This window comes from Cylas formicarius, unplaced genomic scaffold (genome assembly GCF_029955315.1).
Source record: "Cylas formicarius isolate icCylForm1 unplaced genomic scaffold, icCylForm1.1 PGA_scaffold_10__41_contigs__length_53128322, whole genome shotgun sequence".
In the NCBI taxonomy this organism is placed as follows: domain Eukaryota; kingdom Metazoa; phylum Arthropoda; class Insecta; order Coleoptera; family Brentidae; genus Cylas; species Cylas formicarius.
In genome coordinates this window covers 13,026,149-13,053,816 of record NW_026844214.1, presented here as the reverse complement: position 1 = coordinate 13,053,816, position 27,668 = coordinate 13,026,149, and the positions used below count along the sequence as shown (strand labels likewise).

The following is a 27,668-nucleotide window of genomic DNA, read 5'->3' as shown; positions in this document are numbered from 1 at the left end:
GAATTTGATATAATGAACCAAGATTTTTCTATTCAGGAAGCAGATGAGTTTATTAATATATCAACGGATCGAACGTTACAACTAAAATTCAAAGAAGAAGGAGTGGAAAGGTTTTGGATTTCCATCGAGAATGAACATCCATTTATTGCAAAACGAGCGTTGAATATCTTGTTGCTCTTTTCGACGTCCTATCTGTGCGAACTTGGGTTTTCAACTCTAACAAATATTAAAAGCAAAAAAAGAGAAAGACTTACCAATTTAGAAGAAGAAATGAGAGTAGCGCTCTCTTACATAAGACCCAACCTTGAGGAAATTTGTAAAGGTCGTCAAGCGCAAATTTCTCATTAAAATAAGTTACCATGTAATATATATCTTTATTTCAATTAAATATTAATCTTCCAATTATTTTGTGTGATTTACATTAGATTTACAAATTTTATGATAATGGTGTTCCGCCAAAATTGAGACCACTTAAAAGTGTTCCGTGATCCCAAAAAGGTTGAGAGCCACTGTTCTATGTATTACTGTCAGTGTTGCCAACCTCAAAAAACCAAAAAACAACAACTCGCCTAAAAAAAAACAGTAGAAAGCGGTAGGTAAAGAAAAAAAGGCAGATTTCATAATTTTGCTCTTATAATTAAATAATAAACAACTTTCTTAGTTACTAGAGCTCACATAAATTGATATGTTTATAATCACAGCAACATATAACAAAAGTCAAAGTAAAATTATTTTTCAGTTTCTTTTTCAATTGCCTCATCTTCAATATTTTCACACTCATTTTTATTTTTAAAATCATACATGTTTTTGTTGAATTTCTTCATGTGCTTTTCTGTAGCTTCAAATGAATAGCAATCAGTTATTTCGGATTTAGTGTGTAATACTCCTTTAATAGTTGTAGTTGATATTCTATTGCGTAATTTGGTTTTCATAATATTTATAGCAGAAAATAACCTTTCCACGGCGGTGCTGCTATGTGGTAGGCACAAAAGCTTTTTTCCAATTCACACAATGTAGGGAATGTTTGAGATTCGTCTCCATTTCTTAATTCTTGTACATGTTTCCAAAAGTCGATAATATCGGGAGTTTTGTTTTGGTCGAAAGAAAAATCGACATTTCTGAACATTCGCCATTCTCTATCCAGTTCCGTTATATTATTTGGACAAATCTTTGTTAAGAAATAATGTATTTAGCATCTTCAGACATTTTAATGCTTGACGGTCTTTGTCGTCAAAAGGAAACCTTTTTAATATCTGTTTTGCAGCCTCGATATAAAACTCCTTACACTTTAAGTAGAAAATTTTCAGTTGTTCTTCCTCTAGTTCTCCTATTTCTCTCTTTCTACTGATCAAATTTGGCACCATTCCACCAACGTAATTCTGCTCACTCGAGAAGTCAAGGTTTAATATTTTAGTTTCTTTTGCGTGTAAAATGTTTTGTGCTTCATTTTTTTGTGGTTCAGTGAGAATCAAATATTCAGCTTGTACAAAGCATTCCAAGATCGTTGTGTATGCGGTCAGTATTTTGTCGTATAGTAAATATAATTTCGAAGTCTCGGATTGCATTTCTTTATTGAGATCGGTAAATATAGGTAACGCAAATTTCAAAAACTCCAGGTACAATTCAGTTGTCGGTTCGAGAGCCTTGGAGAGAATTGATTACGCAGAAAGTAATCTATCTACATGAACTGCAGCTTGAAAATACAATTTGATAGCTGGTAATTGTTCTAGAAGCCTATTTACTACCTCAATAAGCGACAACCATCTGGTTTGGCTAGAGTGGAGTAATTTGTGTGGTTTAATATTTCTGAATGCTTGAAATGTTTTGAAATCTCCAATACGTTTTGGAGAATTTTGTACAGGATTATATACGTCTCTACAGAAATCTTCCACGCCCCTTGGCAATTTCTCACATGCGTATGATGCGCATAGGTTAAAAGAATGACAAATGCATTTCATAGTAAAAAGGTGAGGTATGTCATTTTTAAACAAAGTGACCAATGAATGTTTATCTCCAAACATAACGTTAGCGCCATCAGAAGCAAAGCCTATCATGTTTGATTTGTAAGGAATATTTTTTTCAACAAAATATTCTACTATTTTGCCATACAACGCTGTTGCTGTACCATCTACGATTGGTATTAAAGTCAGAAATCTATCTTCAACGCTGAAATCTAATTTTACTATTCTAGCGACAAGCGCTAAATGTTTTATCGTAGATTTATATGTGCTTTCGCTAAGTAATGCAAAGCAATTGTTCTGTAACATCTCTATTATATTGTCTTCAGCTGGCTGCCCAGTTACATTAACAATAATAGCTCTACCTTTTGTGCGGCTTATGGATAATTGTTCAGCAATTTTCGAATCTGGACATATAGCGCAAATCAATTTATTCAAATGAGATGCTATGTTAAAGGACAGATTATGCTCAGCAATAAGGCAGGCCATTTTTACTTCACCCGCTTTAGCTGCAATTTTCGTGTCTTGTGAATTGGAAGCTGAGGTAAACATTGATGTTAGTTTTTGTTGTTTTTGTAACTTCAAACTATTCTTCGCGTGTTTGGTTGAATCTTTGTGTCGTAACAGTTCGTTTATACCACATTTTCTGACGCAATTACACGCAGAACAAAAGAAATGTCTCACCTTTAGTGCTTTTCTTTAACCAGCCTTTGAACCTATCATCTTTTAACCACGGATTTACGAATTTCTGTTCATATTTCACATTTTTCTTCTTAGGAGGACTTTTTCCAGTCGATGAATCACTACTCATTTTATCAAAAACTTTGTAATTATTATTTTTTCAAAATAGACGCCGCAATTCAAAGAAACTGTTCAAGGTGTTGTCACGTGTGACTATAAAACAATACCTACGCTACGCAATACAATAGGCGTGTAGCTGTTATTCGTAAATAGGGATTTCCCCGTGCATAAAAATATAAAGATACTGCCATCTAGTATCAATGCGTTTTATTACGTAGTGGTTTGTCATTGCGTTTTATTGCGTAGTGGTTATCAAAAAATGTTTGCATAGTAGTGTATTAGGTGGCGCTGAACGCGAAAAACAGTAGAAAATAGGAATGAAACAGAAAACATGGTCATCAATGTGAAAACAGCAAATCTACTGTTAAAACAGTAGGGTTGGTAACGCTGATTATTGTTTTAAATACATTTGGATCGAAATTAACATAGGGTAAATAGAGTTCAAAGTTATTTGAAACTGTTTTTTTAGTTATATTCTTATCTGTCCATCACTGATCGTAACCATACTTAAAAGCTGTTTATTTTTTTATTCTTTTTCAATTTTCTCTGAATAAAATAATGAAAGGGAGTCATTTTGTGTGTCTAAAGCATGGTAGACACGATTTTGTTTTTTAAATTTTGTTGCGATAAACGATACCACTAGTCAGTTTTTACCACCACGCATATAACTTGGCCGTATATAAGGAAAATCAATAATTCTAATATACTAAAAACGAGAAAAATGAAAATACTTTTTATAAAACTTCTGGATTCCCCCTGCGTCGGTTTTTGTTTCAGTCAAGCTCTGAAGAAGCCATCAGGATGATTGGCGAAACGTTAGCTAGTTCGACTCAACAAAAATTGCCGCAGGAGAAATCCGGAAGTTTTATAAAAAGTATTACAGTAGCCTGTGAGAGTTTCTTTAGAAAAAAAAAAGAAAATTTTTGTAAAAATTGCTGAATAAAATCTAATATAAGTAAGTAATTATGTTATGTTCCCTAAAACTAAATTCTGTGCAATTCTCTGACATTTAGGGCTTCTTCTTCTTGTCTTACTTATTCAAATGCAACGTTTTCAAACAAATTGTTTATTGAGTTGTTTTCTAATGGTCTGCAATTGTTATGGTAATATTTTACATTACCTACAATTTTTTAAACAAATTGACCCTTGGCACTTTTTACAATTATATATTAGGAAGGCGAAACTTTCAAGTGCAATTAGACTTACGATAAAGGAATTAGCGTCCAGTCTATATGAGGTTCTGTAGTTGCATTTTTTTCACTTATATTTTCCTGTGCGATATCTAGTACCTCATAAAATTGTATTTAGACTTTTGTCAAAAAGGTTAATCCTATAAGTTTATTAAAATAAAGTTTATGCTTCAATTGACAGGCACAAATTCGGGAAAAATGGTATGGCAATTTTATCTAGCAAATTTCTTACAATTTGGTCTACCTGGCTTAAAGAAAAGCTTTTAATAGGAGGATGTTCATGTAATATCTTCTAAATTGTTCATAAAATTTTCTATTAGTAAACTAAGTGGGTCTCCCATAACTAATTCTTTAGAAATATAAAATTGATAATTATATTCAAAACAATTTTGTTCTAAATAAATTATTAAATTTATTGGGGACTTTTTATACTTTTGGCGTTGTTCTACGTAATCCCTAATTTGAAGCGTGCTCATTTTATGAGAAATATTTTTCCCTCTCACTAACGTTTAAAGTGTCGGTAGTAAAACGATAAAGTTACAAAAATAGCAAATATTGTGGGTTATGAATTTATTATTATGCTTTTTTTCCTTATACTTAAACTGTCACCTTTCAAATATTTTTATTTCATTAGTTTCTTTCTTGTTTGTTCTAAAAAACATCTAATGAATCGACAACACATAATTTCGTCATAAATTTTTGTAAGACATTAGTTTTAGTTTCCTTTTTGATTTTTCAAAAATCCAAAATCTTGGAAAGCGACTCACTTTGACTATAATGACAATCTAGTGTGGCTGCGGGATACCTAAAGTTTTTAAATCGTAATGTGTCGGATATAATTGAAGAAACAGAAAAAGGAATGAATATGATGCTATGTGCAGTAAGGTCAGTCAGTCAGTCAGTCCTTTAAAGCTAATTTAAAATTTAAAAAGAGAAAAATATTTCTAAAAATAATCTATTTTTTAATCTTAAGTACCCAATTATGGACTGACAAGAAGTATCACTATTTTATAAACAAACACAAACTTTTGAAATAATACTTGTTATTCTCTGTTCCTCTATTTTTTAAACAACTACAAGTTACAATAAAAATGTGAAAAATTATTTTGCACAGCCCTTGCAGATCTTGCATTTTGCAAAACTGAAAAAGCACTATTTTGAAACTGATTTGAAAATATACATTTTATTTTGTTGAAAATTATAGTGAATAATAAAAAATAATTGTAGAATAGAAAATAAAATATTTTACACAGATTTTTGCCTTTTGTTTTTTTTAGTTTCTTGACAGCCTAGGGTACTTTTAGGAATGTGAAATTTTTTCAAATCTGCACAGAAGAGTACCTGAAAACAAAACAATTACTTATTTTTTTTCTGTTTGGTTTTGAGAAATATCTTACTGTGTGAGCCCAACCAGCTAGTGGCCCATACAACTCACGAAAATGATCTCCAATTGCATTGTAAATTTTCTGTGTAACTGTTTTTTGTGTCGCAAGCTCTGGCATGTACAAACTGGCAGCTATTTGAAAAATATGAGTATCAACTGGAATAGCTTCCAAATGACCCAGGGACATCAGGCATATACAATCTGCAACCTAACGAGCATACTAATTTGATAATTGCAAAAATAAAAGTTCACAAAGTAGTTAATTATACAATACATGTTAAAATCGCTGCCCCGCAGAACAGTGACCATATTGCAAAAAGCATAACTTTTCAGGAGAAGCAAAAAATGAAAATGAAATTTTGGTATTTATCTGGCATAAGTGACCAAACTGCATGCATAATTGTGACTTTAAAAACTTGGTATTAGTAAGTTAAATATTGTTTTACCATATGTATGAAATCAGTTAAGGATTAATGATGGACTTAAGTCAATTTCCAAAAGTTTTGTAATTATATCACTGTTCTGAGAGTTTTTGTACAATTTGTTTATTTACCTTTGCTCCTATTCCTGCAAGGGTCATGAGCTTTTTTTTTGCTGAACCATAGTTCAAACTCTGAAGATCATTTATCCACTTGTCACCTCCTTCGCTAAGGATTAATTTGGCAGAATTATTAATGTACTTTGATCTATACCCAAAACGACATGCCCTGAGCTTTTGTTCTACAGAATCCTGAGCCAGGGCCTGGACATCAGGAAATGAATAGTATGCTTCACCATCAATGTCACAAATTTTACTGCCATAAAATTCTGATAATTTCTGCACCATATGTGTGATCCTAAAATGTCATAAGAAATGTAATTATTGCCCATTGTATCAATAATTACTTACCTAGAAATATGGTTATTTTGTGAACAAATGAAAGAAAAAATATTTTCAACAACATCTTGATTTAATATTCTAATTCCATAGAATCTTTTCGCAGCATCTTTGAAATAAGGGTCTTGTTTGCCCCAATGGTCATAATAATCTTGCAAATTGAGGTCCAATTGAAAATATTTTAATAAAAGTTTATTGTAAAATTCTTCACTCTGTCTGACTTCCAGGTCATTCTCAAATACTTTATATAAAATACAACTGTCTTGTTGCTGCAAAATCCAAACTCTTTTTGAAAAAACTCCTATCCATTGCTCCTTATCATCTTTAAAATACTGTTTCCATCTAAAATGAGAAAACATCAGAAGGATAGAGCTAAACTAATTATTAGATTATAAACCTAAAACTTTGACCACCATTTAGAGTACCTAAAAGTTGAAGTTCACTTTTGTTACATATTAATTTATACCAATTTTGCATAATGGCAGTACCGTACTTTTGTTTTTGTAAGCAAAACAAACATGTGAAAATTAACTAAAATACAATAACACTAACATAGTTATTGGATTGTAAGAAATAACTGAAATACATAACCTCAATAGACAAAGGACTCAGATAAACAACTCGTCCACAATTTTCTTTAAATTACTATAAAACCATAAACCATAGAAGTAGATAGAAACCACAGAACATATGTGTAATCAAACTCTTATTAACAAAAAATATATAAGCATAGTTTAATAATGGCAATAAATCAGAGACTGCGCAATAAAAGTTATTCAAGAAGACCAAATCTGACTTACACATGGACACCGATGGAAATGATATCAAAATTTTGTGGGACAATTACAACGGATTCTTTCGGGAGCGAACGAATGTTAAACCGCAATGTTCACGACAGAATCAACTGAGTATCGATGACAACAGTACAAATTGAAATCGAAGCCCGTTTGATAATGCAAATATTCTTGTGGTTATCCTCGTTTATAAAGTTCAATGATCGATAAAGAAGAAGAATTGATAAACCAATCTGGCCAACATAAAACAAGGAAACGAAACACTCCTAACTCCCTAACGGAAAATGTCAACAAAATACTTGATTGAATAATTTCGGTTCAAAATTTCACCTTAATAAAATCGAAAATGTGTTAATATAATTGTTAGTATTTTAGTGATCTATAAACACGCGAGTCCAGCAAATTGTGAAGAAGAATTATCAAAGTGGTGAAAAATGGCCTCGAAAGGAAAACTCAATGATGAGGTAAGATTAAGCAATCTTATTTTGTGATCAAAGTTAGGTGTGCATGATACCACCCAACCGAATTGCGTGCCAAAAACTGATACCTGTACTTGCCTGCAAAAGCTTCTTTTACTGCTGATAAGATAAAAATTTGTTGTCGATTATTTATATGGAATAGTCAAGGCCACGCCTATTACGTGTCCAATAATTGTTAGTTAATCAGGTGAAAAGTAAACTTAGCTCTTTAAAAGTTAATAAAGTTTTTTTCGCCCTTTTTTTGAGAATTGATTCTGCCTTCCGGTTTTTCTTTATTTTTTATATTGTTTTATGATGTACAACTCTACATACATACATACCTACCTTACTAAAAAAGGAAATAAGTTTCTTAACGTTAGCGCAATAATAATTGTGAATCAATCATATTATATGACATTCACCTTAAATAATAAAGGAGTGATGTAGCTATAACACATGTTTATTTCTGGGGATATATCCAAATTTTACATTTTAAATTATTAACTTGCTGATAAACTTTTGCAAGAGTTAAAAATTAAAACTAAAAACCTTTCTCTACGAAAATTGCTTTCATAGCTTGAATGAGTACTACTTGGTTGGTTGTAGCCTATTTGTTTTTACAGAGTTCTCAGACCATTAGATATATATTTAAATGGAATACTCTGTGTATTTTATAACACACTTTGTAGTTTATTTGCCTTGTTTTCGAGATATTGGGAAAAATAGGGCAAAAGTAGGTGATTTTTACCTTATAACATTTTACAAATGAAAATGAATTAACTTCTATCATTATTCTGAATATTATGAATAGTTGTCTCTTAACTGATTGATTGCCACTGTAATTATTTGCCGAAGTTCCACGACATTATCACAGAAAGAAGAGATCTAATAATCTTATGTCCGGGCTGTTCGCTGTTAAAGCAAAACCAATAGCGAACTCAAAATATGAGCGTTTACGACACCAAACATTGATTGCTACCCTTGGGTATCGCATATATTTACTTGTAGTGAACGAACTTTCATCGGTTGATAAAATATATTTTCTTAGTTATTATTTTCGTTGTATCTATTTAAAAATTCCTAGAAAAATTCCAAACAAAACCGCATCCTGCTTTGGCATTATTCTTCATCAAGCTCATAGGTCTTACGAAATTTAAAAAATTTAAAAAATTATATTCCATCAAAACTGAGTTGATTGAACTGCGCGAAAAACCTGTCTTCCGAGAGGCTTTGTTAACACACGTTTATCCCGACATGCTCTTTTGATATTTAACACTTTACTGGTTTCCTCAAATTTCTCTGCAAGTCTCGCAAATATCTGTTCGACAAGACTCGTCGCTTTGGATAAAGTCCAATTAGTTATTATTCCCATAGTATATTTTAAGCATATATAATAATAACAATAATAATAATAATAATTGTGTCAATAATTTATCAGCATTAATCAATATTACTTGGCAATATGTAAAATATATGGATGACTTAAATTGGCAGTCCTAGCGCTCTTCGAAGTTATATGACATTTCTTATTTTTGCCAATATCTCGAATTGAATAATAATAAGAAAATATATGAAATAGGCTGAGATCTCAGAAATTTGTTACTGTTTTAGGAAAAAGCTTCACAGCTAATTCTATATTTAATTTTTTTATTTACCTAGATATCTTTAAAAATAAAAACGTTACAGCCATTAAAAATAACCATCCAAAGATAAATTGAACGCTCGGTACATCGGAACCAGGGCCGTATCCAAAAGTATAACGTGAGCGGATGGAACCACTTTATCCCTTCTATACGTAAAACATCGCTAGTTTGCCGTTTTAAAATGAAAACTACAGCGGCGCTTCTTAACGACTCTCTTACGAACTTAAAAATGCATACGGTGCATCCGTTATACCTATACAATCTCCGAACCCGTTCCACTAACACATATACGGTGAAAAAAGACCGCCGAGTAAGTATACTTAAATGAGTCACATTACGCGCTCAATGAAATAAGTAGCTCCGACTTCATGATGGCGGTCGATTTATTGTCGCCGACCGGCTTAGCCTTGTGACGTAATGAGGGGGCGACCGGAAATGCGAATTGCGTCACGTTTGTCGGGTTAAATTTTTTAAAAACACACGCACGAGATTGCGACAGAAAGGCGTTAATGCACTCGCTTTCGGGTTATCAGAAAGTTATTATTAACTATTAACTCGTTACTTACGGTGAATCACAGCTTAAATGATGCAGTCGCTATAACAAAAACTAGCTGGTCTGAATGTTTCCTTATTTATTTGAAAAAAAAAACGACTTATTGAAATTAACTTTGTAAACAGCCTTCTAAAAAAATGTGAATTACTTTTTGTCTTAATTATGCCTTACTTAGTTAACAATAAAGAATTAATTAAATTATATACAATATTAACGTCACAGCTTAAATGATGCAAAACAAAATATAACCAAATCAATACAGAAAAACAACTGCATAATTTGAAATACTTCTGCTAATATTTAGTCGGGCCTCCCTCATTATCGATAACTGGTTGTAATCTTCTGGGTATTGATTCATCTAATTTTCTAGTATACTTCGGGGAAATTGTGTTCCATACTTCAGTAATTTATTCTGGTTAGATATTGGGGCACTATTTATTTTGGTTTTTAATGATAACCACACATTTTTAATTGCGATTAAGCCTGGTGACTGGGCTGGTGCCTTAATAACATTTGGGCAGTTATAAAGCAACCAACTGCGGACCCGAAATGACGTGTGCTTTGGATCATTGTCATGATAGAACCGATCATTGATGCCCATATTTAATTTTTGGGCACTAGCAACTATATGCTGTCTTAATATACCCAAATACACATATTCGTTCATATTTCCTTCAATGAAATGCATATTACCTACTCCTGCAGATGACGTACAACTCCATAACATCACTCCACTTCCACTGTGCCTTACCGTAGCTTTAAAAATTTCTTCCTTCCTTCCTTCCTTAGGCTTTCTCCATACCGATACTCATCGGCAAGTATTACCGAATCCAAATCTTTATCTTTATCGATATACTCTCTAGCGTAATTGCAGTAATAAATAAAAGGCTTGGTAAATTTCAAACTGTTTTGACCCCGGTTAATATTTTTTATTATTATCATTTAAGATGTGACGTTAATATGGCATATAATTTAATTAATTCTTTATTGTTATACAAAAAGTAATTCAAAACTTGTCTTTTATCAATTTTTTTAAATCTAAAACCCACGTGTTGAATACACTGCCACATTTAACACCGGTTTCATCTTTTCCAAGCCTCCTAATTAAGATATCTAATGTAGGCACGCTTTGTTCCTCGCATAACTGATAAATTTTAAGCCGTATTATATCTTGATCATTTTCATCTACACTCGAGAAAATGTCAGCATCGCTTCTTTTTTTCCTCGCTGAAATGGGATTATTCACAATTTTCCATACAGTTGATGTTGGAATTTTCATCAATGTGGCCGTTTCTCCTATAAATACTTGCTTGCTGGCACCACGTTCAATGAGAGTCAAATAAACATTGTTTATAACTTCCTTAGTCTCAATAGGATAGTGTTTTCTACATTTGGGCGGGAGCATCTCCTGAGATACACTAGACTCGCACATATTTTGCATAATTCGCACACGATTCTACACACGAAATAAGAATGATTACTAATAAACTTAAACTAAGTAGTATACCAAACCAAAGAATATTAAACACAGGTAGGTATAAAATTATTTTCTATTACGAACCACAATTTTGCCTGAATTTAAATTCCGAAACTTTATGCAATAATCTTGTTGCATTGTATGTTAATGACCACCCTTGGATAATCCCATTCAAAGCAATTGGTCACTTTCTTATATCTATGAACAGACCATACATAAATACGTACTTACTGGAAGGATCACATTCAAATACCTCGTAATATATTGTTGTGTTACTCAAAATTGACACCAGAGATGTGTTTTCTACGTGCCCTTCAGGAAAATGTTGTCAGGATGGACGGATGAGCAGCGAAAACAACAACTATTTTATTTGAAGTCTTAAAATTATTACAAGTATAGAGCAGGTTTCGCTTAACCTACTCGAGAGACTTGGGTTTTTCTATCTGGAAATCTGAGAAAGAAGATGCTCTTTGCGTTCCAATGTTTACTTGACCGTGAGAGTAAAACGTCTATCCATGTTCGATTAGAAGTGATGCTATTAAAATTGTTTGTGTTTAGGATATGAAATTATATTTGTCTACTTCACCTAAGATTTGTTTTATAAACAAAATGTATCAAATAAGGAATATACTTACGAGCGAATTAAGTTTTATATAAATTGTAACAAAGTTAAATCATCCAATAAGGCACTGGTAAAAAGTAAATAATAAAAATGAAATTTTAGGCTAGGTATCTAACAATATACGAACATATTGCAATTTAGATTAAACGCTTAAGAATGATACATATCACCTGATGCTAAAATAAACGCTACTTATTCGAAAATACCCCGTAGCATCAATGCTTAATCAAATTTAAAACGGTCCATTTACGTTTCAAATAAAATTTTCAAGCTTCTACAGATATTGTTGGGCTGTTGGGATGGGTTTTACCACGGTGCTGCGAAGGTCTGGGGTTAAGGTACTTTAAAATACTTACAACGTCAAAGCAATAAATGCACAATATTTTTGGTCGTACAATAGCAGTAACTATTTTGGTCAAAACGAATGGTGATCAGATAATAAAATAAATTTAATATTACTTAATATCACCAGAAAAAACAGATAACTTATCTTATATAACTTATATCTTGCCGTGGCATAAAATCTTGGGCTGACTTTATGTTGCTACTAAGGGCAGAGCATATATTGTACCTATTTCAATCACTAGTGCTTATTATTTCGATCGTGCAATAGATACTAAGGGCAGAGACACAACAAATAACCACACCGGCACTGAAGGGCAGCAACACGCGGTAGTTCATTAAACAAGTCATAATATACTGAAGGTCAGAGACACGCATCAGTTTATTGGTACTAAGGGCAAACACATACATAGTACCTAATTCAATTACTAGTGCTGATTATTTCGATCGTGCGATGGGTACTAAGGGCAGAGACACACGAAGTATCCTGTCGCAAATAACCACACCTGCACTGAAGGGTAGCAACACGCGGCAGTGCAATAAACAACAAGTCATAATATACTGAAGTAACAACGTTTAAAATAGTTCAAAGAAAGGCCACACTAACATTTAACTACATTTCTTGGAGATATTTTATAAAATTAAAAATGAAACCCATCAATAACTAATAAAACGAAAGCATCATGAAATTAAACTACTGTACTGGTGAGACCACACATTGTTCTATTAATCGATATGTTGAAATAGCGAGGGGCGAAAAATGCGGTTTTAAGAAAAATATCCTGCTCGCAAGTGGCTGCTTATTGCGTTGTACATACAAAAAATTTATAGAGTAGCTTAAAAAATATATACATATACATACTCGCACATGTACATAGCATTTTTTAATTAATAAGTAAATAAATAGCTCTTTATTTGCAACAGGCCATAGCTCACTTAACTAAAATGCAGACAAGTACCCAGTTATATAAGCAAAGCCCAAGAAGTGTAAAAGAGAAAACAAAAACTAAACCTAAACGTTAAGGAGTCAACCGTACAGATTGCTCGGGATTTTTTAACGGAGATGGAATGCGTACAGGGACTGTGAAATTAAAGTTGCTCCAGAAGAAATTGGTAGTCATCCTAGGTGAGGACCGACACAGAGTAAGGTGAACTCTCTAAATCTAGTGAGGATATGGTTATGCTCCCGTTGAGGGTAAATACCATCCTCTCTAAACATAACATACTTAAGAAACCGCCTTTGGACGTTAATGACAGATTGATTATGGCGGTCAAAAATAAGGAACCATCCAACTTAGACTTTACATAGGGAGTACTATAATAGTATAAAGGCGAATTAAGAAAATGTTTAGAGTTTCGCAAAATAAAACTTAAGGTTATAGAGGCGCTGAGGGATAAACGTTAACCTCTCATCAAACACAACTGCAAGATATATTATTGAACTGACTTTGTTCATGCTGGGCGGTTTTTACAGAGCAAATGAATTGAAATGAAGAATAGTCGAAATAAGATCGCTTATGAATATGTTGAAAGAAAGTGGCCGTGGCTTAGAGCCTTGGGGGATGCCTGATGTAAGCACAGGCAAACCTGACCTGAACCGCGCAAACTCAATAAACTGATTGCGATTGAAGAGATACACTTTAATGGTGAAAGTTTCTTAGAGAATTCAAAGAAGCTCCCTGGAGTAATATCTGGTCATCAATTTGGCAAATGCAGAAGTGACTGAAGTTGGACAAAACGCTGCTTTAGTCACTAGTTTGTTTTGGCACGAGCGTAGCGGTCGATTATTAAACGAGTATCTGAAAAAGTTTAAAAACGTGTTGCATACGTTACTGTTTCTACGACCATTAGTTTTTGGGTACATTTTTGCGAAAGAGCACAATACATTGACCGGATGACGCGTGACGTCATCAGCAGAGCTGACAAAACATCAAAATACCATTAATAGCTAAAATTTACCATATTGTTTAGTTGATGATCAAACTTAATGACAGCTCTTTTTTCTCCCGGATGTAAGTTTTTTTTGTTCATTAAATGATATTTTATACCCAATAGCCCATTTTTTCGAAGTAATTGACATTGCTTTGAAATGTATCTCTAAAATTTGGAAATATTGGCGAATAGATTTCTGAAAAACAGCCGCAATATTTCACCGAAGCTTTACTACAAAAAAAACATAACATAATTCTAGTAACCTCATGGCAATAGAACATTAACGTTAATAAATATAAATTTTAACTTTAATCTCAGCTCCTTAAATGTTTTTTCAAGGTATACTGTGTAACTCTCAATACTTGTCCTGTCCTTTTCTGGTTCTTTCAAAAGTACTGTTCAACAATTTTCTATTTCTGGTATTGTAGTTATGTTCATCCTGATTTTGACTTAGTGCAGTTCGACATTTAAGGAGGCTTTTTGGTACTAAATTGTTAATTTAGTTTGCTCAAAACATTTTATTTCACAAGGGGTCAGATGCGGTTTACATTTATTGTTTCAGTTTGTGTTCTTTGCAACTTATTCATGAGACAAGGACCAGCATTTGCGCCACATGATATAAGATATCTCAGATGTGGTTCGCTTAGACGATTACACTTTTATATCCTTGAGGTTTAAAGTCATGCATAATGTCTACATATTCACCTGGTAATCGATTACTTCCATTTCTTCTTCAGTGCGATTTGCCTTGGGTCATTCCAGTTTTTCCCATTTTTTTCTTAAAATCTTGTCTATTGTTTCCTTTGAAGTCTTACTAGGTCGAAACGCTGATTAAAACATAAAAAAAATATATATTTTTTTGATATTATTGAACAACAAATAAAAATATACTTTTATTTACATATGTATGGGTTAATTGAGCGGCTAGCGTGTATATAGAATACTTACATCCCCGGCTCGACATATTGTCCCCCCGACAATTTTAAACAGTTAGGACGAATTTATTTACATCGCGTTCAACTTCAAGTCTGAGTCATAATATATTCCGCAATTTACAGACACACGCGGAAAGACATCGTTAAAATTTCGGGTGGGCGGGGTATGTTCCTGTAACCCACTGGTAATAAAAAACAAACAATTTGATAATTTTCGCTCGGGATCGGTTGTATCGCAGTGTGCATTATGCTGACTGATAATTTCTCGACTGCAATAAAACTATATACTTGGCAGAAAAGCCGACAGAAAGGGTTAGGTTAGGTCATCAGATTCGAGTTTACCTAATGGAAATAGCAGTGAAATTCGCTAGTTTTATTATTAGATTTAAAATGTTCATCTGAGTCCCATGTGCACTTTTCACTTAATCTTTGACTAATAAATTATTTGTTCCACACTTTATGCATGGCAATTTAAATGGACACACTTATTCAGTTTTGTTTAGTTTTTTTTTCAGGAGGATTTGAAAATTATTATTAAAACTTTGATCTTGTTACCTTTAGAAATTATAAATGTATAAGCAGTGCGTTAGCCTCCTCAAGCCTCAAGGCTCAATTGTTAACTGATATTCTAATTTCGGCGTGGATGCAAGTACTTTTAACTTTTTTTTTCTCTTGTGTTCCTAGGTGCATTTGGTTGTTGACCTGTATACTTTATCTCTAAGTATGTCGTCTTAGCTTTTACCGAAATAACCTTCCGACGGCAATAAAACACCTCAAGCATAAATGTTATACTAGATTTATTTATCAATAATAATATCACATTAGTCTAATATAAAATACGATGACATATAATTCTATTGTTAATAATTTTCTAAATAAATATGTTTCACTCTCATAGTTGTCATTAAGATTAATTACAATAGGCTCTATGTTATTTTGTAAATATACTATAATATACTTTACTGCACTCACCTTTTTCTTTAATATTTGTTTACAATATATTTTATTCCTTGTCTTTGTCATTGTATTTTTATTTTACTCTAAAGTTGACAGTAATGAATCATTACTTTGACATTATTATGAAAATGTCTTAGTAAATATTGTAACAACCCAAATTTCTGAAAATTTCCTACGAGAACTTAATTTTATTTTTCTCAAAAAGGTTATTCAATAATATTATTTTTTACCATTCGTAAAACTGAATCCCCCTCTTTTTAAGTTGTTTTGGTAAAAATCTTAGAGTTAAAATTATGTCTGCAATTAAAATGCAGATCATTTTTTGATCGTATATTTTTGAACAAATCTTTCTTGAGTTGTTAGGAATATTGCTTAAAATGCGATAGATAGTCTTCCTTTTTTATGAAGGTTTTTATATCAATTGGAAACAACATAAGAATTTCCGCCACATAAAGGGCGCCATGTTCCCCAGCTCCGTGTTTTAAAAACTTATAGTTTAAAATAGGCTTCCAAGTAATATTATCTTGGAAACTTTTATGGACCTTGCCCATGAGCCTTGTAATTTCTTTTGCAATAAAATGTAATATGATTTTGGAATATTTATAGTTTTGTAAGTTACCAAAACGGTATTTGTAACAACCGTTGTAACTGGTATAAAACTAAAAGTAGATGAAAAACCAATCGAAAATTAGTGTTAAGTGTGTATTATGCCATTATTACCTTACGTTTTTGTTGTTTATTTATTTGATAACGTTTAGATTTAAACTATAACTGTCTTTTAAAATTGTAGAAAGTAAAGAAATAGGTAATAAACCCCAAGTGTAAAAATCTAATGATAAGATTTTTAGGAACCCTGTGAAACCTTTTAAAAAAATGAAGTAACCAACAGCAAAAGTTGTATAGATAAGGTAACGGAAATGTCGATATATTTGAACTAAAAAATTGGGAAAATGTCCAAAAATAGAAGAATCGAAGAAACAAAAGAAACACGTTTTTTATCCCATTTTTATCTTTAATGACGCAGCAAGAGCCATGCCTAGCGGCCTATTTTTGTACAATTTTTTTTGGAGTCGTACCTAATATATTTTCTGTAAAATACAATTGGGCAATCCTTAATAATCATGGAAAACCATTTTCGCAGAAGCCTTGAAAATTGGAATCAAATGGCTTAGCGAAGCTTAAATAAATCATTTAAATGCTCATCCTTTTTAAAAGCAGAACGATGTACAAAAACAATCAACGAAATGGAGACTAAATCGCAGCGAAGAGACGCGAATAATTCATTAGGAGGGTGAAAATGTATTTTATACTTTTTTGTGAAAACGTTTTTTCGGGTTTTTAATGCCCACTTTCAGCAGCAGATTAAATACACGTTCTTTTTGCAATTAACATAAAATGCTGTAGATGCGATTTTGATATCCCTTGAAATTGATGTACAGGATGGGCCAAATTGGACACAACGGTATTTAATACCAGAGTTTGTGGTGTTTTAAATTTTTAATAAATAGGAAAAGGAAATAGTCTTCGTTAACCTTCGTTTGTCAACTCTTTACTAGAGGGTGCAGTTAGTTCGATATCGATGAAAATATGCACAGTTGCAAAATTAGACGGGAGGTTTTGTTACTGAAAAAAAAAATAGTTCGCACCAATTCTTTTCTATTCCAGAATTTTTTTGTCATTGATTGTTCGATCGATTGACTTAGAGGTAACGATTTTCTCCGTCATTTTTTCGTGAGTGAAGTGCCTATGATCGTTATCTTTATACTTCTTTATAATATGTATTTTATAATATATTATTATGTTATATTACCTATAACCTTCTTTAAGGAATGCATTTTTACAAAACTTCTGGATTCCTCCTGCGTCGGTTTTTGCTGAGTCGAAATTGCTGACGTTTCGCCAATCATCCTGTTGGCTTCTTCAGAGCTTGATTGACTGAACTGAGTTTCTCAAGTCAAGCTCTGAAGAAGCCAACAGGATGATTGACGAAACGTCAGCAATTTAAACTCAGCAAAAACCAACGTTATCAAATTAAATTAAATTTTATTGAACTGTGTAAAATATCTTTTTAATCTATAAAATGCAAACACCGAAACTATTTTCAGGTAATTAAAATGTTCTTTCCTTTACACATCAGTTACAAATTAGGAGTGAAATCATGTCAAGTAAAAGACGAAACTTTAAAGAAAAAATATAAGAGAGAAATCCAAAGAAAAATAAAAGCAGCAATGGGTAGATATGTAGTATTGTAGATAAGGCAAGGTCAGGTTTAGAAAAAACTATTGATATCAATACTGCCAAGATATTTTTTCAAAATCCCCAATAGAGTGCAGATATAAAAGGTTTGGATGAAAATGTAATAATCAAATTTGGTGTTCTTTAGGTATTGGCATCTGTATGTGGAAAATTTTAAACAATATTCATTAGAAACCAAAAAAATATATATTTGGATTACTTAGTTACCACCCAGAAACATCTAGTCCATAGTGTAGAGATAATTAAAGTGTTGTGCCAATTACGCAGGTCTACAAAATTAAATTTTTTGACAGATGTTTTTATTTTGAAAACTGATTTTATATAATTTTGGTTGCCTGATTTCAAAAATTCCATGCATTTAATTGTATCACGTAAGGTTTTTTTGTAAATATTAAAGGAATGCGATTCCTCTGATTCTGACATTTTCTAGTTCTTTTGGGGCGGTAGGTATCGGTACATTTGGTCCGGAACTGGTCGAATGGCAGAGTCACACAGGTGTACAATTTTTTCTTATTTTTTCTGTCGAATCGTTGAACATTACGCGAACAAAAATAACAATCATGATTGTGATTTCTATTTTCTCTCCATACCATAGAAACCCCAAAGCTCAAACATTTCTTCCTACCTTTTTGCCAGATTCTTAATGCTGAGGAGTCCAGGACTTTCCTCAAAAGAAGTTATACTGTGCTATACTGTGCCTTTCTACTACGCCATAACTACCACAGATATAACAAAAGTTTTTTGGATTGTTCACATAATGTCTTCTTTCCATATTTATACGTTCTAGAACACTAGAAATACGCAACAACGAACACAACAGTCGTGAAAACAGTAGCACGACGACCAATACAACCGAACTGCGCATCAACAGGTTACAACGCTGTATTGACGCTTCTGCGCCAACTCTGTACTTTGCAGAGAAATCTAATATTATCCGGTGTCGCCAAATCACATTTAATTTCATAAAAATTTATTCGTTTAAAAATCATGCGGAACATGGAACAAACATATGCCTTTTTTTGGAAAAAGCCCTCTCCAAAAATATAAGCAAACAGTTTTCAAACATCCAAATCACTATAACACCTGTGTTATCAGAGGAAGTCCAAGAAGTAGGCAGCAAAGATTGCAGAAGACTAAAAGAATTCAACACTCAGAAAACTTCTCAGATTACTTTTAATAACGATTTAATGAGAATGTTGCTGTTATCTTCCGATCCTCTAGTTAATAGTTGTAGACATGCTAGTCCAAAATGTATATATGGTCCAGTAATTTTTCTAATGATGAAGGTCCTTTTCTGAGAACGAAATTGGTATATCCATTTTAACAAAAAGTGTTAATTGATTGATTGATTTATTATGGTTAAGCCAATTAGTAATTTTGTTATGTTAGTCACATTTTTCATCTTTTAATTTGAGCTCCATTAAATTTTAACTCACTTCTAATCTGTAATTGGTATTTAAATTTAGCTCTGTTCGTCTTTTTTTGTTACAATAATAAAAAAACCTTCAGTATAGTAGTAGTAGTATTATATATCGTTGTTCATACTATACGAAAATGGTCCATGGCATAGACTCGATAACCGTCAATTAGGTGTTAGATTTAGCTTTCAAAATATTTGTGTTACGCCGTAACTGGAAATTTCCAAACAGCGTCGGGCAAAATCTAGTCGGACAATTTGTATTTGTGCAAAGTAATAATGTTTTAAGTGCCTTTTGTGAGGCACATTATATTATTTAGGTCCAGTTAGTTCAGTCGCCGACTCTGCGGACGCCATAGCGGTTTTATCGATGCTTTAAGATTTAGTTTTCGTGTTTCTTGGTGCTTGTTCATTGGAAAAATATAATGAAGTCGGAAAATATCAACGGCGTTGAGAACAATGACGTAAGTATTTTGTGTTGTCATTTTTCTAAAAGACAACAAAAGAACCATTTACAAATACAATCGTCACTTTTTAGCTTTTTTTTTTCATTATTATTGTGCTTGCTTTTTTTTTCTTATTTTTGATATAAAATGCGCTCAACATACTGGTTCGCAAATGGTAATTTTTTTTTATACCTTTTGTCATTTTTAAGCTGATTTTAATTTTAATTTTTGGACATTTCTATTTAATTTTTAATAGTATAGTATATTAGTAAAATGAACCGTGCTTTTTTATCTTGATAACATTTTAGCTGGCTGTAACATTTTTGCTTTTAAGCTATCAAATGAATTTAAAACAAAAAACAAAATGTAACGTTAGCAGTCAAGTATAACACGCTTTTTTTCAAAATTTTCTTAAAATTAGAAAAAAAATAGGTGATTTTTTTTTACTATTTTAAATACTGCTTTTATGTGAGCATCATTTTGTTTAATACATTTTTGGTAAACTTTAATTGTATGATTTTGGCATTTAATAATTGTCGCTTAACTTATTGATTGGTACTGTAATTCCTTGCCGAAGTTCAATAACACTGTCATATTTCATATTTAGAAAATGTTTGCCCCTCGTATCATTGAGAGGAGATGCACCATCTAACTGGCATATTATTTGTATTGATATTTTTAGGCGTACATCTAGATATATTGTATATGTATATAGATATAGATCCAAATAATGGTCTCTTCACTTTCTTCACTTATGGGTTTTACGAAATTTAAATGCAGTGTAATTAAAACTGGTTTCTTCAAATTTCTTTGTCAATCTTGTGAATATTTGCTTGAAAGGAACTCGTCGCTGTGGGTAATATCCTTTTATTATTCGCTAAAACTTCGAACCGGGGCTTTTGGAGATGAATAAAATTACATTTTACAAAAATTTACACAAAATATATACGCATTCCATAACTTTCTTCATGATGATGATAGAAAGATGATTTTTAAGTAACAAATATCTTTGTTTGTGTACTCTTTATTTAATTTTGCGTTAGTATAATATAAATAAAGAGTGTTAAACGTGTATATTATATTAATATTACAAACTTATTTAGGTATGACAAAAGTCATAATATAACATATTTTTTAAATTGGAAGCCCTCTATAATTATTTCAATTAAAGAAATATCGTTTTACGCTGATGCTAAAAATATATAATGTGTTAGTTATTTTTTATAATCGTCACTTAGTTGGCCATGCATCATGAATATTATTGTTGTTGGAAATTCGATAAAAGAATAATGTTTTTACTAAGTGAAAACTTCGAAATATTGTCGTTGTATATAAAAGATGATATGAATAGTGAATTACAAAGTGTCGGTACAATATACAGTTAAAAAGAACAAGACTTGAAAGAGTCTGAAATCCTTACAAGAAATCATCATTCAACGGTAGATTGTTATATCAGCAATAAACCTGCATCTTAACAATGTTGTCTTTGAACTACTACTTAATACTTCCAAACTATGACAAAACTAAGAGAGAAGAGTTAGGTAACTAGCAGAAAGGAATTGAAAAATATATTTAATAAATGTTATGAATAAAAGAGGACTTAACAACCTCTCTTGATGAACCACATTTAAAATCGGCCTAGAGTCTGCGATATAATAATAATTAATTACATTCCTGGGCTTTTAGTGTAAGCAGTATAGTTGTAAAAATGACGAATAGAAGAAATAATTTATAAAATTTGAAAGTTTGGTATTGAACTCCTAGTATTAAACCAATTATAGATTCGAAGAGTTCCCACCCTTAATTCCCTTTCGTTCGAAAAGTGATTTGATTACGCTTTTGGCGTTTTTCTCGTAAATCGTAACTTCCACAATAAAATGAAAACGAAACATACATACAACATTGTTATATAATGATACAATTGTTGTATAACGTCTTTGCGTGTATCCACCTAACGGCCATAAATGGCGTTGGTAAATAAACCCAATTCTCGGCGGGAAGGGCGATTATCTCAAAAATTAGTAGCAAATTAACAATCAAAATGAAAGAGCAGTTTTTTTCTGCAAGGCCTACATAAAATAAAATATTTGAGCAAATGAGTGGTCATAATTTGTACCGGTGCTTTGAGCTCGCATCTACACCACCCTTGAGGTAGTTTTCGGTTAGTTTTTTTTTATTTTCTTTGCAGGTCTATTCCATTTCATTCCAAACGAAACTATTTAATCATTTGCCTTTTCTAATTTGTCCACCTCGACGGCATTTAAACAACTCTGTCGATGACAATTAGAGCACATTATAATACATTCCAAACCAAGTGTTACTCAGTTGCATCGTTTTACATTTGCCTTCTTACAGTCACGGGATATGAACTGAAGAACTGAAGTTCCAGCTGGTATTGCAATTTTGTTAGTTTTTCTGCAGTCCAATTCAGTTGTACTTAAAGTTTATGAATGATATGTTAGTCTAGACAATGACTCGATTAACCAAGTAAATTATCCTTCGGATTTTAATTTGAGTTCCTACGCGGAGTTCAGTACCAAAATTTTATAATTTCATAGACATTCACTGACTTGGCCGTCAGAATTGACCAACTTTAAAATTCAAGGCGTGGGAAATATCGCCGAAAACATCCGATTGCTTCCAAATCCGTTCGGTGTAATCCTGGTTATGTCCGAACGAAATTGACGTGGTAAAGTGACGCTTCCCGCACGCTAGATCGGTGTGTAATTTGGGATTTTACAGACGGGAGTAGGAAACCTTATTTTGAAACAGATTTCAATGATCCATTACCACAAATACCATAACTAAATAATTTGTTACTATTAATTATATTAATGTTAATATCAACAATTATAACGCCAAAAATCTGTTGCAAAGAATATACAGGGTGTCTTTCAATTTTTATCTTAATTGTCAAGAGATTTGAAAGAGAAGGGTGAACAAGATTAAGATTTTTATCCACAGCGCGTCGCGTCGTTAAAAGCTTCTTTCTCCGTTGATGCTCCCGTCGCGGAAACTGCAGGAAAATCGGTCGGCGTATCGTCATTTGCGGTTAAAACTATTACGCGGTCGTTTAACAATAGAGACGCGAATTGTGAAATTAAAAACGGTCCTACATGATTTCCAACTGTGAGAGACGTTGCCAGTCGGTTCGTCGCAGCCGTCAAGTTCGCGTTGCTTTTTTTTTTCGAAGCCGTCCCTGAAACGGAAACTCGGGCGCCCGTGCTGTTTGTGGGTGAGAAGGGTAAACGGGCAAAGAGGGGGCGCGACATGATGAATAGTATGGAAAACCAAGTGGAAAGCAACGGAAACGACGATGTAAGTTTTTCGCTGCGGAAGAGCGCATTGGACTTAGTGGGGTATTTGCTATTAATTTCCGATCGAAATTGTTTTTTAAGAGTACAAAGAGTATAGAGTATACAGTTCATAAAGAATGGGCAATCTCAAAATTGGAGATACTAGACACCAAAATATTATGATTGAGCTTATGCTCATGCTTTATATAAATATCACTGAATTTAGAGTTACAGCTGAATAAAGTTTTATTGTGAACTTTCTGATTAATTCCGAAAGTTTTTATGGTATAATAATATATTTTTTAAATGAAAATGCGAATTGGAAAACTTTTGGATGTTGGTCCGAGAGAGCGCTAGTCAACTTATAGTTGAAAAATGATTAAAATCTAGAAGAGGTACTCTTGTTTAGGTCGTGTAACTCCGTCGGTTTTTTACTTATTTGCATTTACAAAGTGCAAAGTATGTAGTAAGTAATACACACGTAAACTAATCAAAATTTGGCAAATGCTGGAACAATAAAAACATTATTTGATTTATCTAAATAATACTTTGAAATTAGTGTCTGTCCCTCCCTAGGTCCTCGTCCAGTCCTCTCCATTGTATTTCACTCTTTCCAGCTCTCTCTCGGTCTTCCCCTCTTCCTTCTTCCTGTAGGTGTCCAGGTGAGTATTTGTTTAGGCAGTCGCTGTTCTTCCATTCTTTGGACGTGTCCGTACCACTTTAACTTTTTTGTTTTTATTTCGTCGGCCCACCTTCATGGTTGTGCGAATTGCTTCGTCTGGGACTCTTTCGGTTCTTGACCTTCCTGCCGCTCTTCTCCAAAAGTCCATCTCTGTTGCCTCCAGCGTGCTCATGGTTCTTTCTTTTAGTGGCCAGACTTCACTGCTGTATGTGACTATGCTTTTAATGATCGTATTGTAAATTAGGTGTTTGTTTCGTCTCGTGATTTTTTGGTCCCACAAGAACGTGTTCAGCATAGTAATGGCCTTTCTACATTGATTATTTCGTTCTTTGATGGCGTAGTCTAACGTCCTACTGCTGGATATGTACATTCCCAGGTATTTGTAGGTTTCGCAGCTTTTGATAGCATGACCGTCCTCTAACAGGAGGTCGCGTAGTGCTCCACCGATACACATATACTTTGTCTTTGGTCAGTTTACTTCTAACCCCCATTTCTTGTATTCTTCGATCAGTTTTCGCGTCATGTTATGTCATCGTAGTCTTACGCCATTATGACTTGGTCATCTGCGAAGCTTAGGGTGCATATGTTTGCATTGTTAAGGAGGATGCCCATATTTCTGCATTTTTGCTTTCATATCCTTAACGCTTGTTCAAGAGATATCTTGAACAGGGTGGGGGATACAGAACACCCTTGTTTGAGCCCCTTGTTGGGTGTAAATCCATTGGACATTTTTTGGCCGACCGACCGAAAGTTTTGTTAGCGGTATGCTATCGTATGCCTTCTTCAGATCCACGAACAAGAGATGTAACTCCTTATTGAAGTTGGGTGACGCAAAACAGATGGTCAACGACGGATCTTCCCGCGCGAAAGCCCGCTTGTTCTTCTGCTTCACTGTTTGTGTATTCGCTTTCTATTTTGGCCTTTAATATTTTATCGTAAATCCGATCGAAAAATAATGTTTTAAAATACATACTTGCAGGATGGTCCTCCATCTGAAATTGAGACAAGTTTTGTACTTGGAGGACACCCTACCGAGCGAATGTAAATGACGTATAGTACATAAAAATTCAGAAATATAACGTAACATAACAACCAAATAATCAACCTGATCAACAAATGCTTAATAACGCAGAATTTGAACATCCAAGCCACGCTTCATTTTTTGAATTTTCGATCAATTTTATATTGCGTCGGTTATAATACATCATCGGCGGTCGTCGGTCCGGCGGAACCAAAGTTTGGTGTCGTTTGAATGAAGCAATTTCCGCATTTAATGACCTACATCTTTTAACTGCGTCACGGAGGAATTTATCGACACTAGACCCCTCCCCCCCCTTCTTCCAAATTTTTTTTTTCGCGTTTGCAAGCCCACATAAAGCTCAATTATCTATTATGCTATATATAACAGCGACTCTTCTTTTTTTTATTTTTTCGTTTCCACGAGTTTAGTTTAGGTATCAACATTTTTGCGTTTAAGAAGAAACGAGAAGTCTAAAAGGCTGGGTTAGTGCAAGAACTGTTCTTGTGCTTTATTTTTTTGATATGAAATTTATTTTATGCAGAAGATAATTTTCTGGCTCGGTTGGCTCTGACGTAGTTTTATCTGGAGGTCCAATTTTCAATGACTTTTTCCAAAATTTGTGGCCATATATCGGCAATAATGCGGCGGATGTTGTTCTCCAAATTTCCAATCGCTTCGGGCTTATCCGCGTAGACTAGCGATTTCGTATATTACCATTCAAAGTTTAGCGGCGTTAAATCACACGATAAATCGTTTCCTTCAATAAGTCAATTGCCAGCTTTTGGACATGTTGCGCCGGCTTGTTGAAACCAGAGCTTTTTCACTCATTTTTGTTCCATTGATCCACTAAAAAGTCAGTAATCATGGCTCTATAGCGGTCACCATTGATTGCAACGTTCTGGCCAGCATCGTTTTTAGAGAAGGACGGACCAGTATTTCTGAATGTAACGGTAACCTGAGGATTATCACTCCAAATTCTGCAGTTCTGTTTAGTGACGTATCCATTCAACCGAAAGTGAGCTTCATCGCTAAACAAAATTCGCTTATGAAAATCAGGATCAACGGTAATCTTGTTTCGGATCCGTTCTTCAATTCTTGGACGCATTGGGTTTTGTAGGCGCGCAAACCAAGATGTTTCCTCAAAATTTTCCATGAAGTGGATGGACACATATCTAATAAATGTGCACGATGGCTGATGGACTGATTCGAGTCTTCCAGTACGTTACACTGTACAGTAGCAATGACTTCTTCTGAGGCCGCACTGTACGACGTCTTTGTCGATGCTTGTCATCATTTAGAGTAAACGTGGTGCGAAAACGTTCCATAGTTAATCGAATTAATTGTTCTAATGAACAATTATATTGACCTTAAAACTTAAAAGATTTTTAACGAAAATAAATTTGCTCAATTTGAAAGCGTTGTTCATGTTGGTCATGTTGAAATGCCAAACCACACCGAACGCATATCGCTTTAGTTGTCAACTTAAAGTTTTATAACTCTGAAAAATATCCGGTATATAAAGACCAATTTTACCCTATTTTAATTTGTTTTTAAATTTAAAGTCTCTTCCTTGAAAGTTTGACGCCAATTCTTATTGCTATACTTATCCTAGAATTAGACTGACTAAGCGATAAATAATAATAATGCTAATAATAATAATGATAATAATAATAAAAATAATAATAATAAAATAATACAAGGCCTTAATGATTTGACGTCGCTTTTAGCGCTGAATTTAGCTAACCAAGCATTGTCACAATGTATTTAGAGAAAACAATGCGATAGGGGAGCACAAAAGCCGCCTTACAAGTTAAAGCTTCGTGTTTGACGATAACAGTGCTATAACAATAATGGAAACACATTCGACGCGTAACTCCAGAGAGAACGGATTATTTATGAAGCTGGAAAACTCTGGTACGTTTTTCCGTTCGATAGAACATGCAGCGAGTTGTTGGAGGTTGGAGGTTATTTTCGAAAAATGTCTTATATTTCTTGATTAAGGAAAATTGAAAGTAGGCCAGAATCCAATTTTGCGACGAATTTTATTTTATTATTGCTCGCAGTTTTTGAGTCCGTAGATTTGGATGGGCGTATTTCACGGCAGGACAACATCATTACCATCAAGTAGACCCTCGGATTCAAGAAACATATTTATTCACTTGGAGAAAACGTATGATACGGTTCCCCTACAGAAGCTATTTGCTATTTTAGATAAGAGAGATATGGAAAGTATTGTTTCCACCATAAAGTCGCTTTGCAGAGTCCTCGAAATGAGAATCAAAACGGCCAGAGGGCTATCCAGAATAATTAGGCCAACGAACGGACTACGACAATGCTGCTGCTCTCTACAACATTTTTGAAATACATTAATGGGATATTAAAATATTACCAGAATAAGTGCGCTTGTATGGGCCTGCATATTTGCAGTTTTGGTTAGTTTTCCCTTCGCCGATGACCAAATCCCAATTGCTAGTGACTCGGAAAACATATGAGACGACTAGTGAGACCGGTTAAGAAATACATTTTAGCATGACTAAAGTATCTGTCAGTAGATTCTCCTAAGTTGCAATTTGAATGTCGTTGGACCTGGTAAGGATATACCGTTTTAGGTGTAAAAATATCGAAAT

General features: G+C 33.3%; 3 protein-coding genes across 12 annotated transcripts in view; 1 reads left to right on the top strand and 2 right to left on the bottom strand.

Moving 5' to 3' along the window:
- Window positions 1–1,633: 1,633 nt before the first annotated feature.
- LOC132708373 (uncharacterized) lies at window positions 1,634–3,530 on the bottom strand. The gene has a single exon (XM_060680681.1). It carries the CDS (start codon window positions 2,508–2,510, stop codon window positions 1,659–1,661), a length of 852 nt encoding a protein of 283 aa, XP_060536664.1. The 5' UTR covers window positions 2,511–3,530; the 3' UTR covers window positions 1,634–1,658.
- A 98-nt stretch (window positions 3,531–3,628) lies between these two features.
- LOC132708371 (N-glycosylase/DNA lyase) lies at window positions 3,629–9,434 on the bottom strand. Of its 2 annotated transcripts, none has more exons than XM_060680680.1 (5): window positions 9,118–9,434; window positions 6,223–6,552; window positions 5,887–6,169; window positions 5,347–5,541; window positions 3,629–5,290 (listed from the first exon to the last, which is right to left on the bottom strand). In XM_060680680.1, the coding sequence occupies exons 1-5, from the start codon at window positions 9,150–9,152 to the stop codon at window positions 5,195–5,197; spliced, it is 939 nt and encodes a 312-aa protein (XP_060536663.1). In that variant the 5' UTR covers window positions 9,153–9,434; the 3' UTR covers window positions 3,629–5,194. The 2 variants fall into 2 exon arrangements, with proteins under 2 accessions (XP_060536663.1, XP_060536662.1); XM_060680679.1 differs by lacking the exon at window positions 9,118–9,434 and adding an exon at window positions 6,608–6,950 and having other exon boundaries at window positions 3,631–5,290.
- The window catches only part of LOC132708370 (sodium/potassium-transporting ATPase subunit alpha), an 88,935-nt gene continuing 68,510 nt past the window's right edge, over window positions 7,244–27,668 (top strand). For 5 of the 9 annotated variants that reach the window (XM_060680675.1, XM_060680666.1, XM_060680668.1 and 2 more), the window contains exon 1: window positions 23,182–23,360. In XM_060680675.1, the coding sequence (XP_060536658.1) occupies window positions 23,313–23,360 (48 nt within the window). In that variant the 5' untranslated portion in view covers window positions 23,182–23,312. Of the gene's footprint in view, window positions 7,469–19,921; window positions 20,061–23,181; window positions 23,361–27,668 lie in introns of those variants that run through there. The other 4 variants (XM_060680677.1, XM_060680672.1, XM_060680676.1 and 1 more) reach the window with 3 other exon arrangements.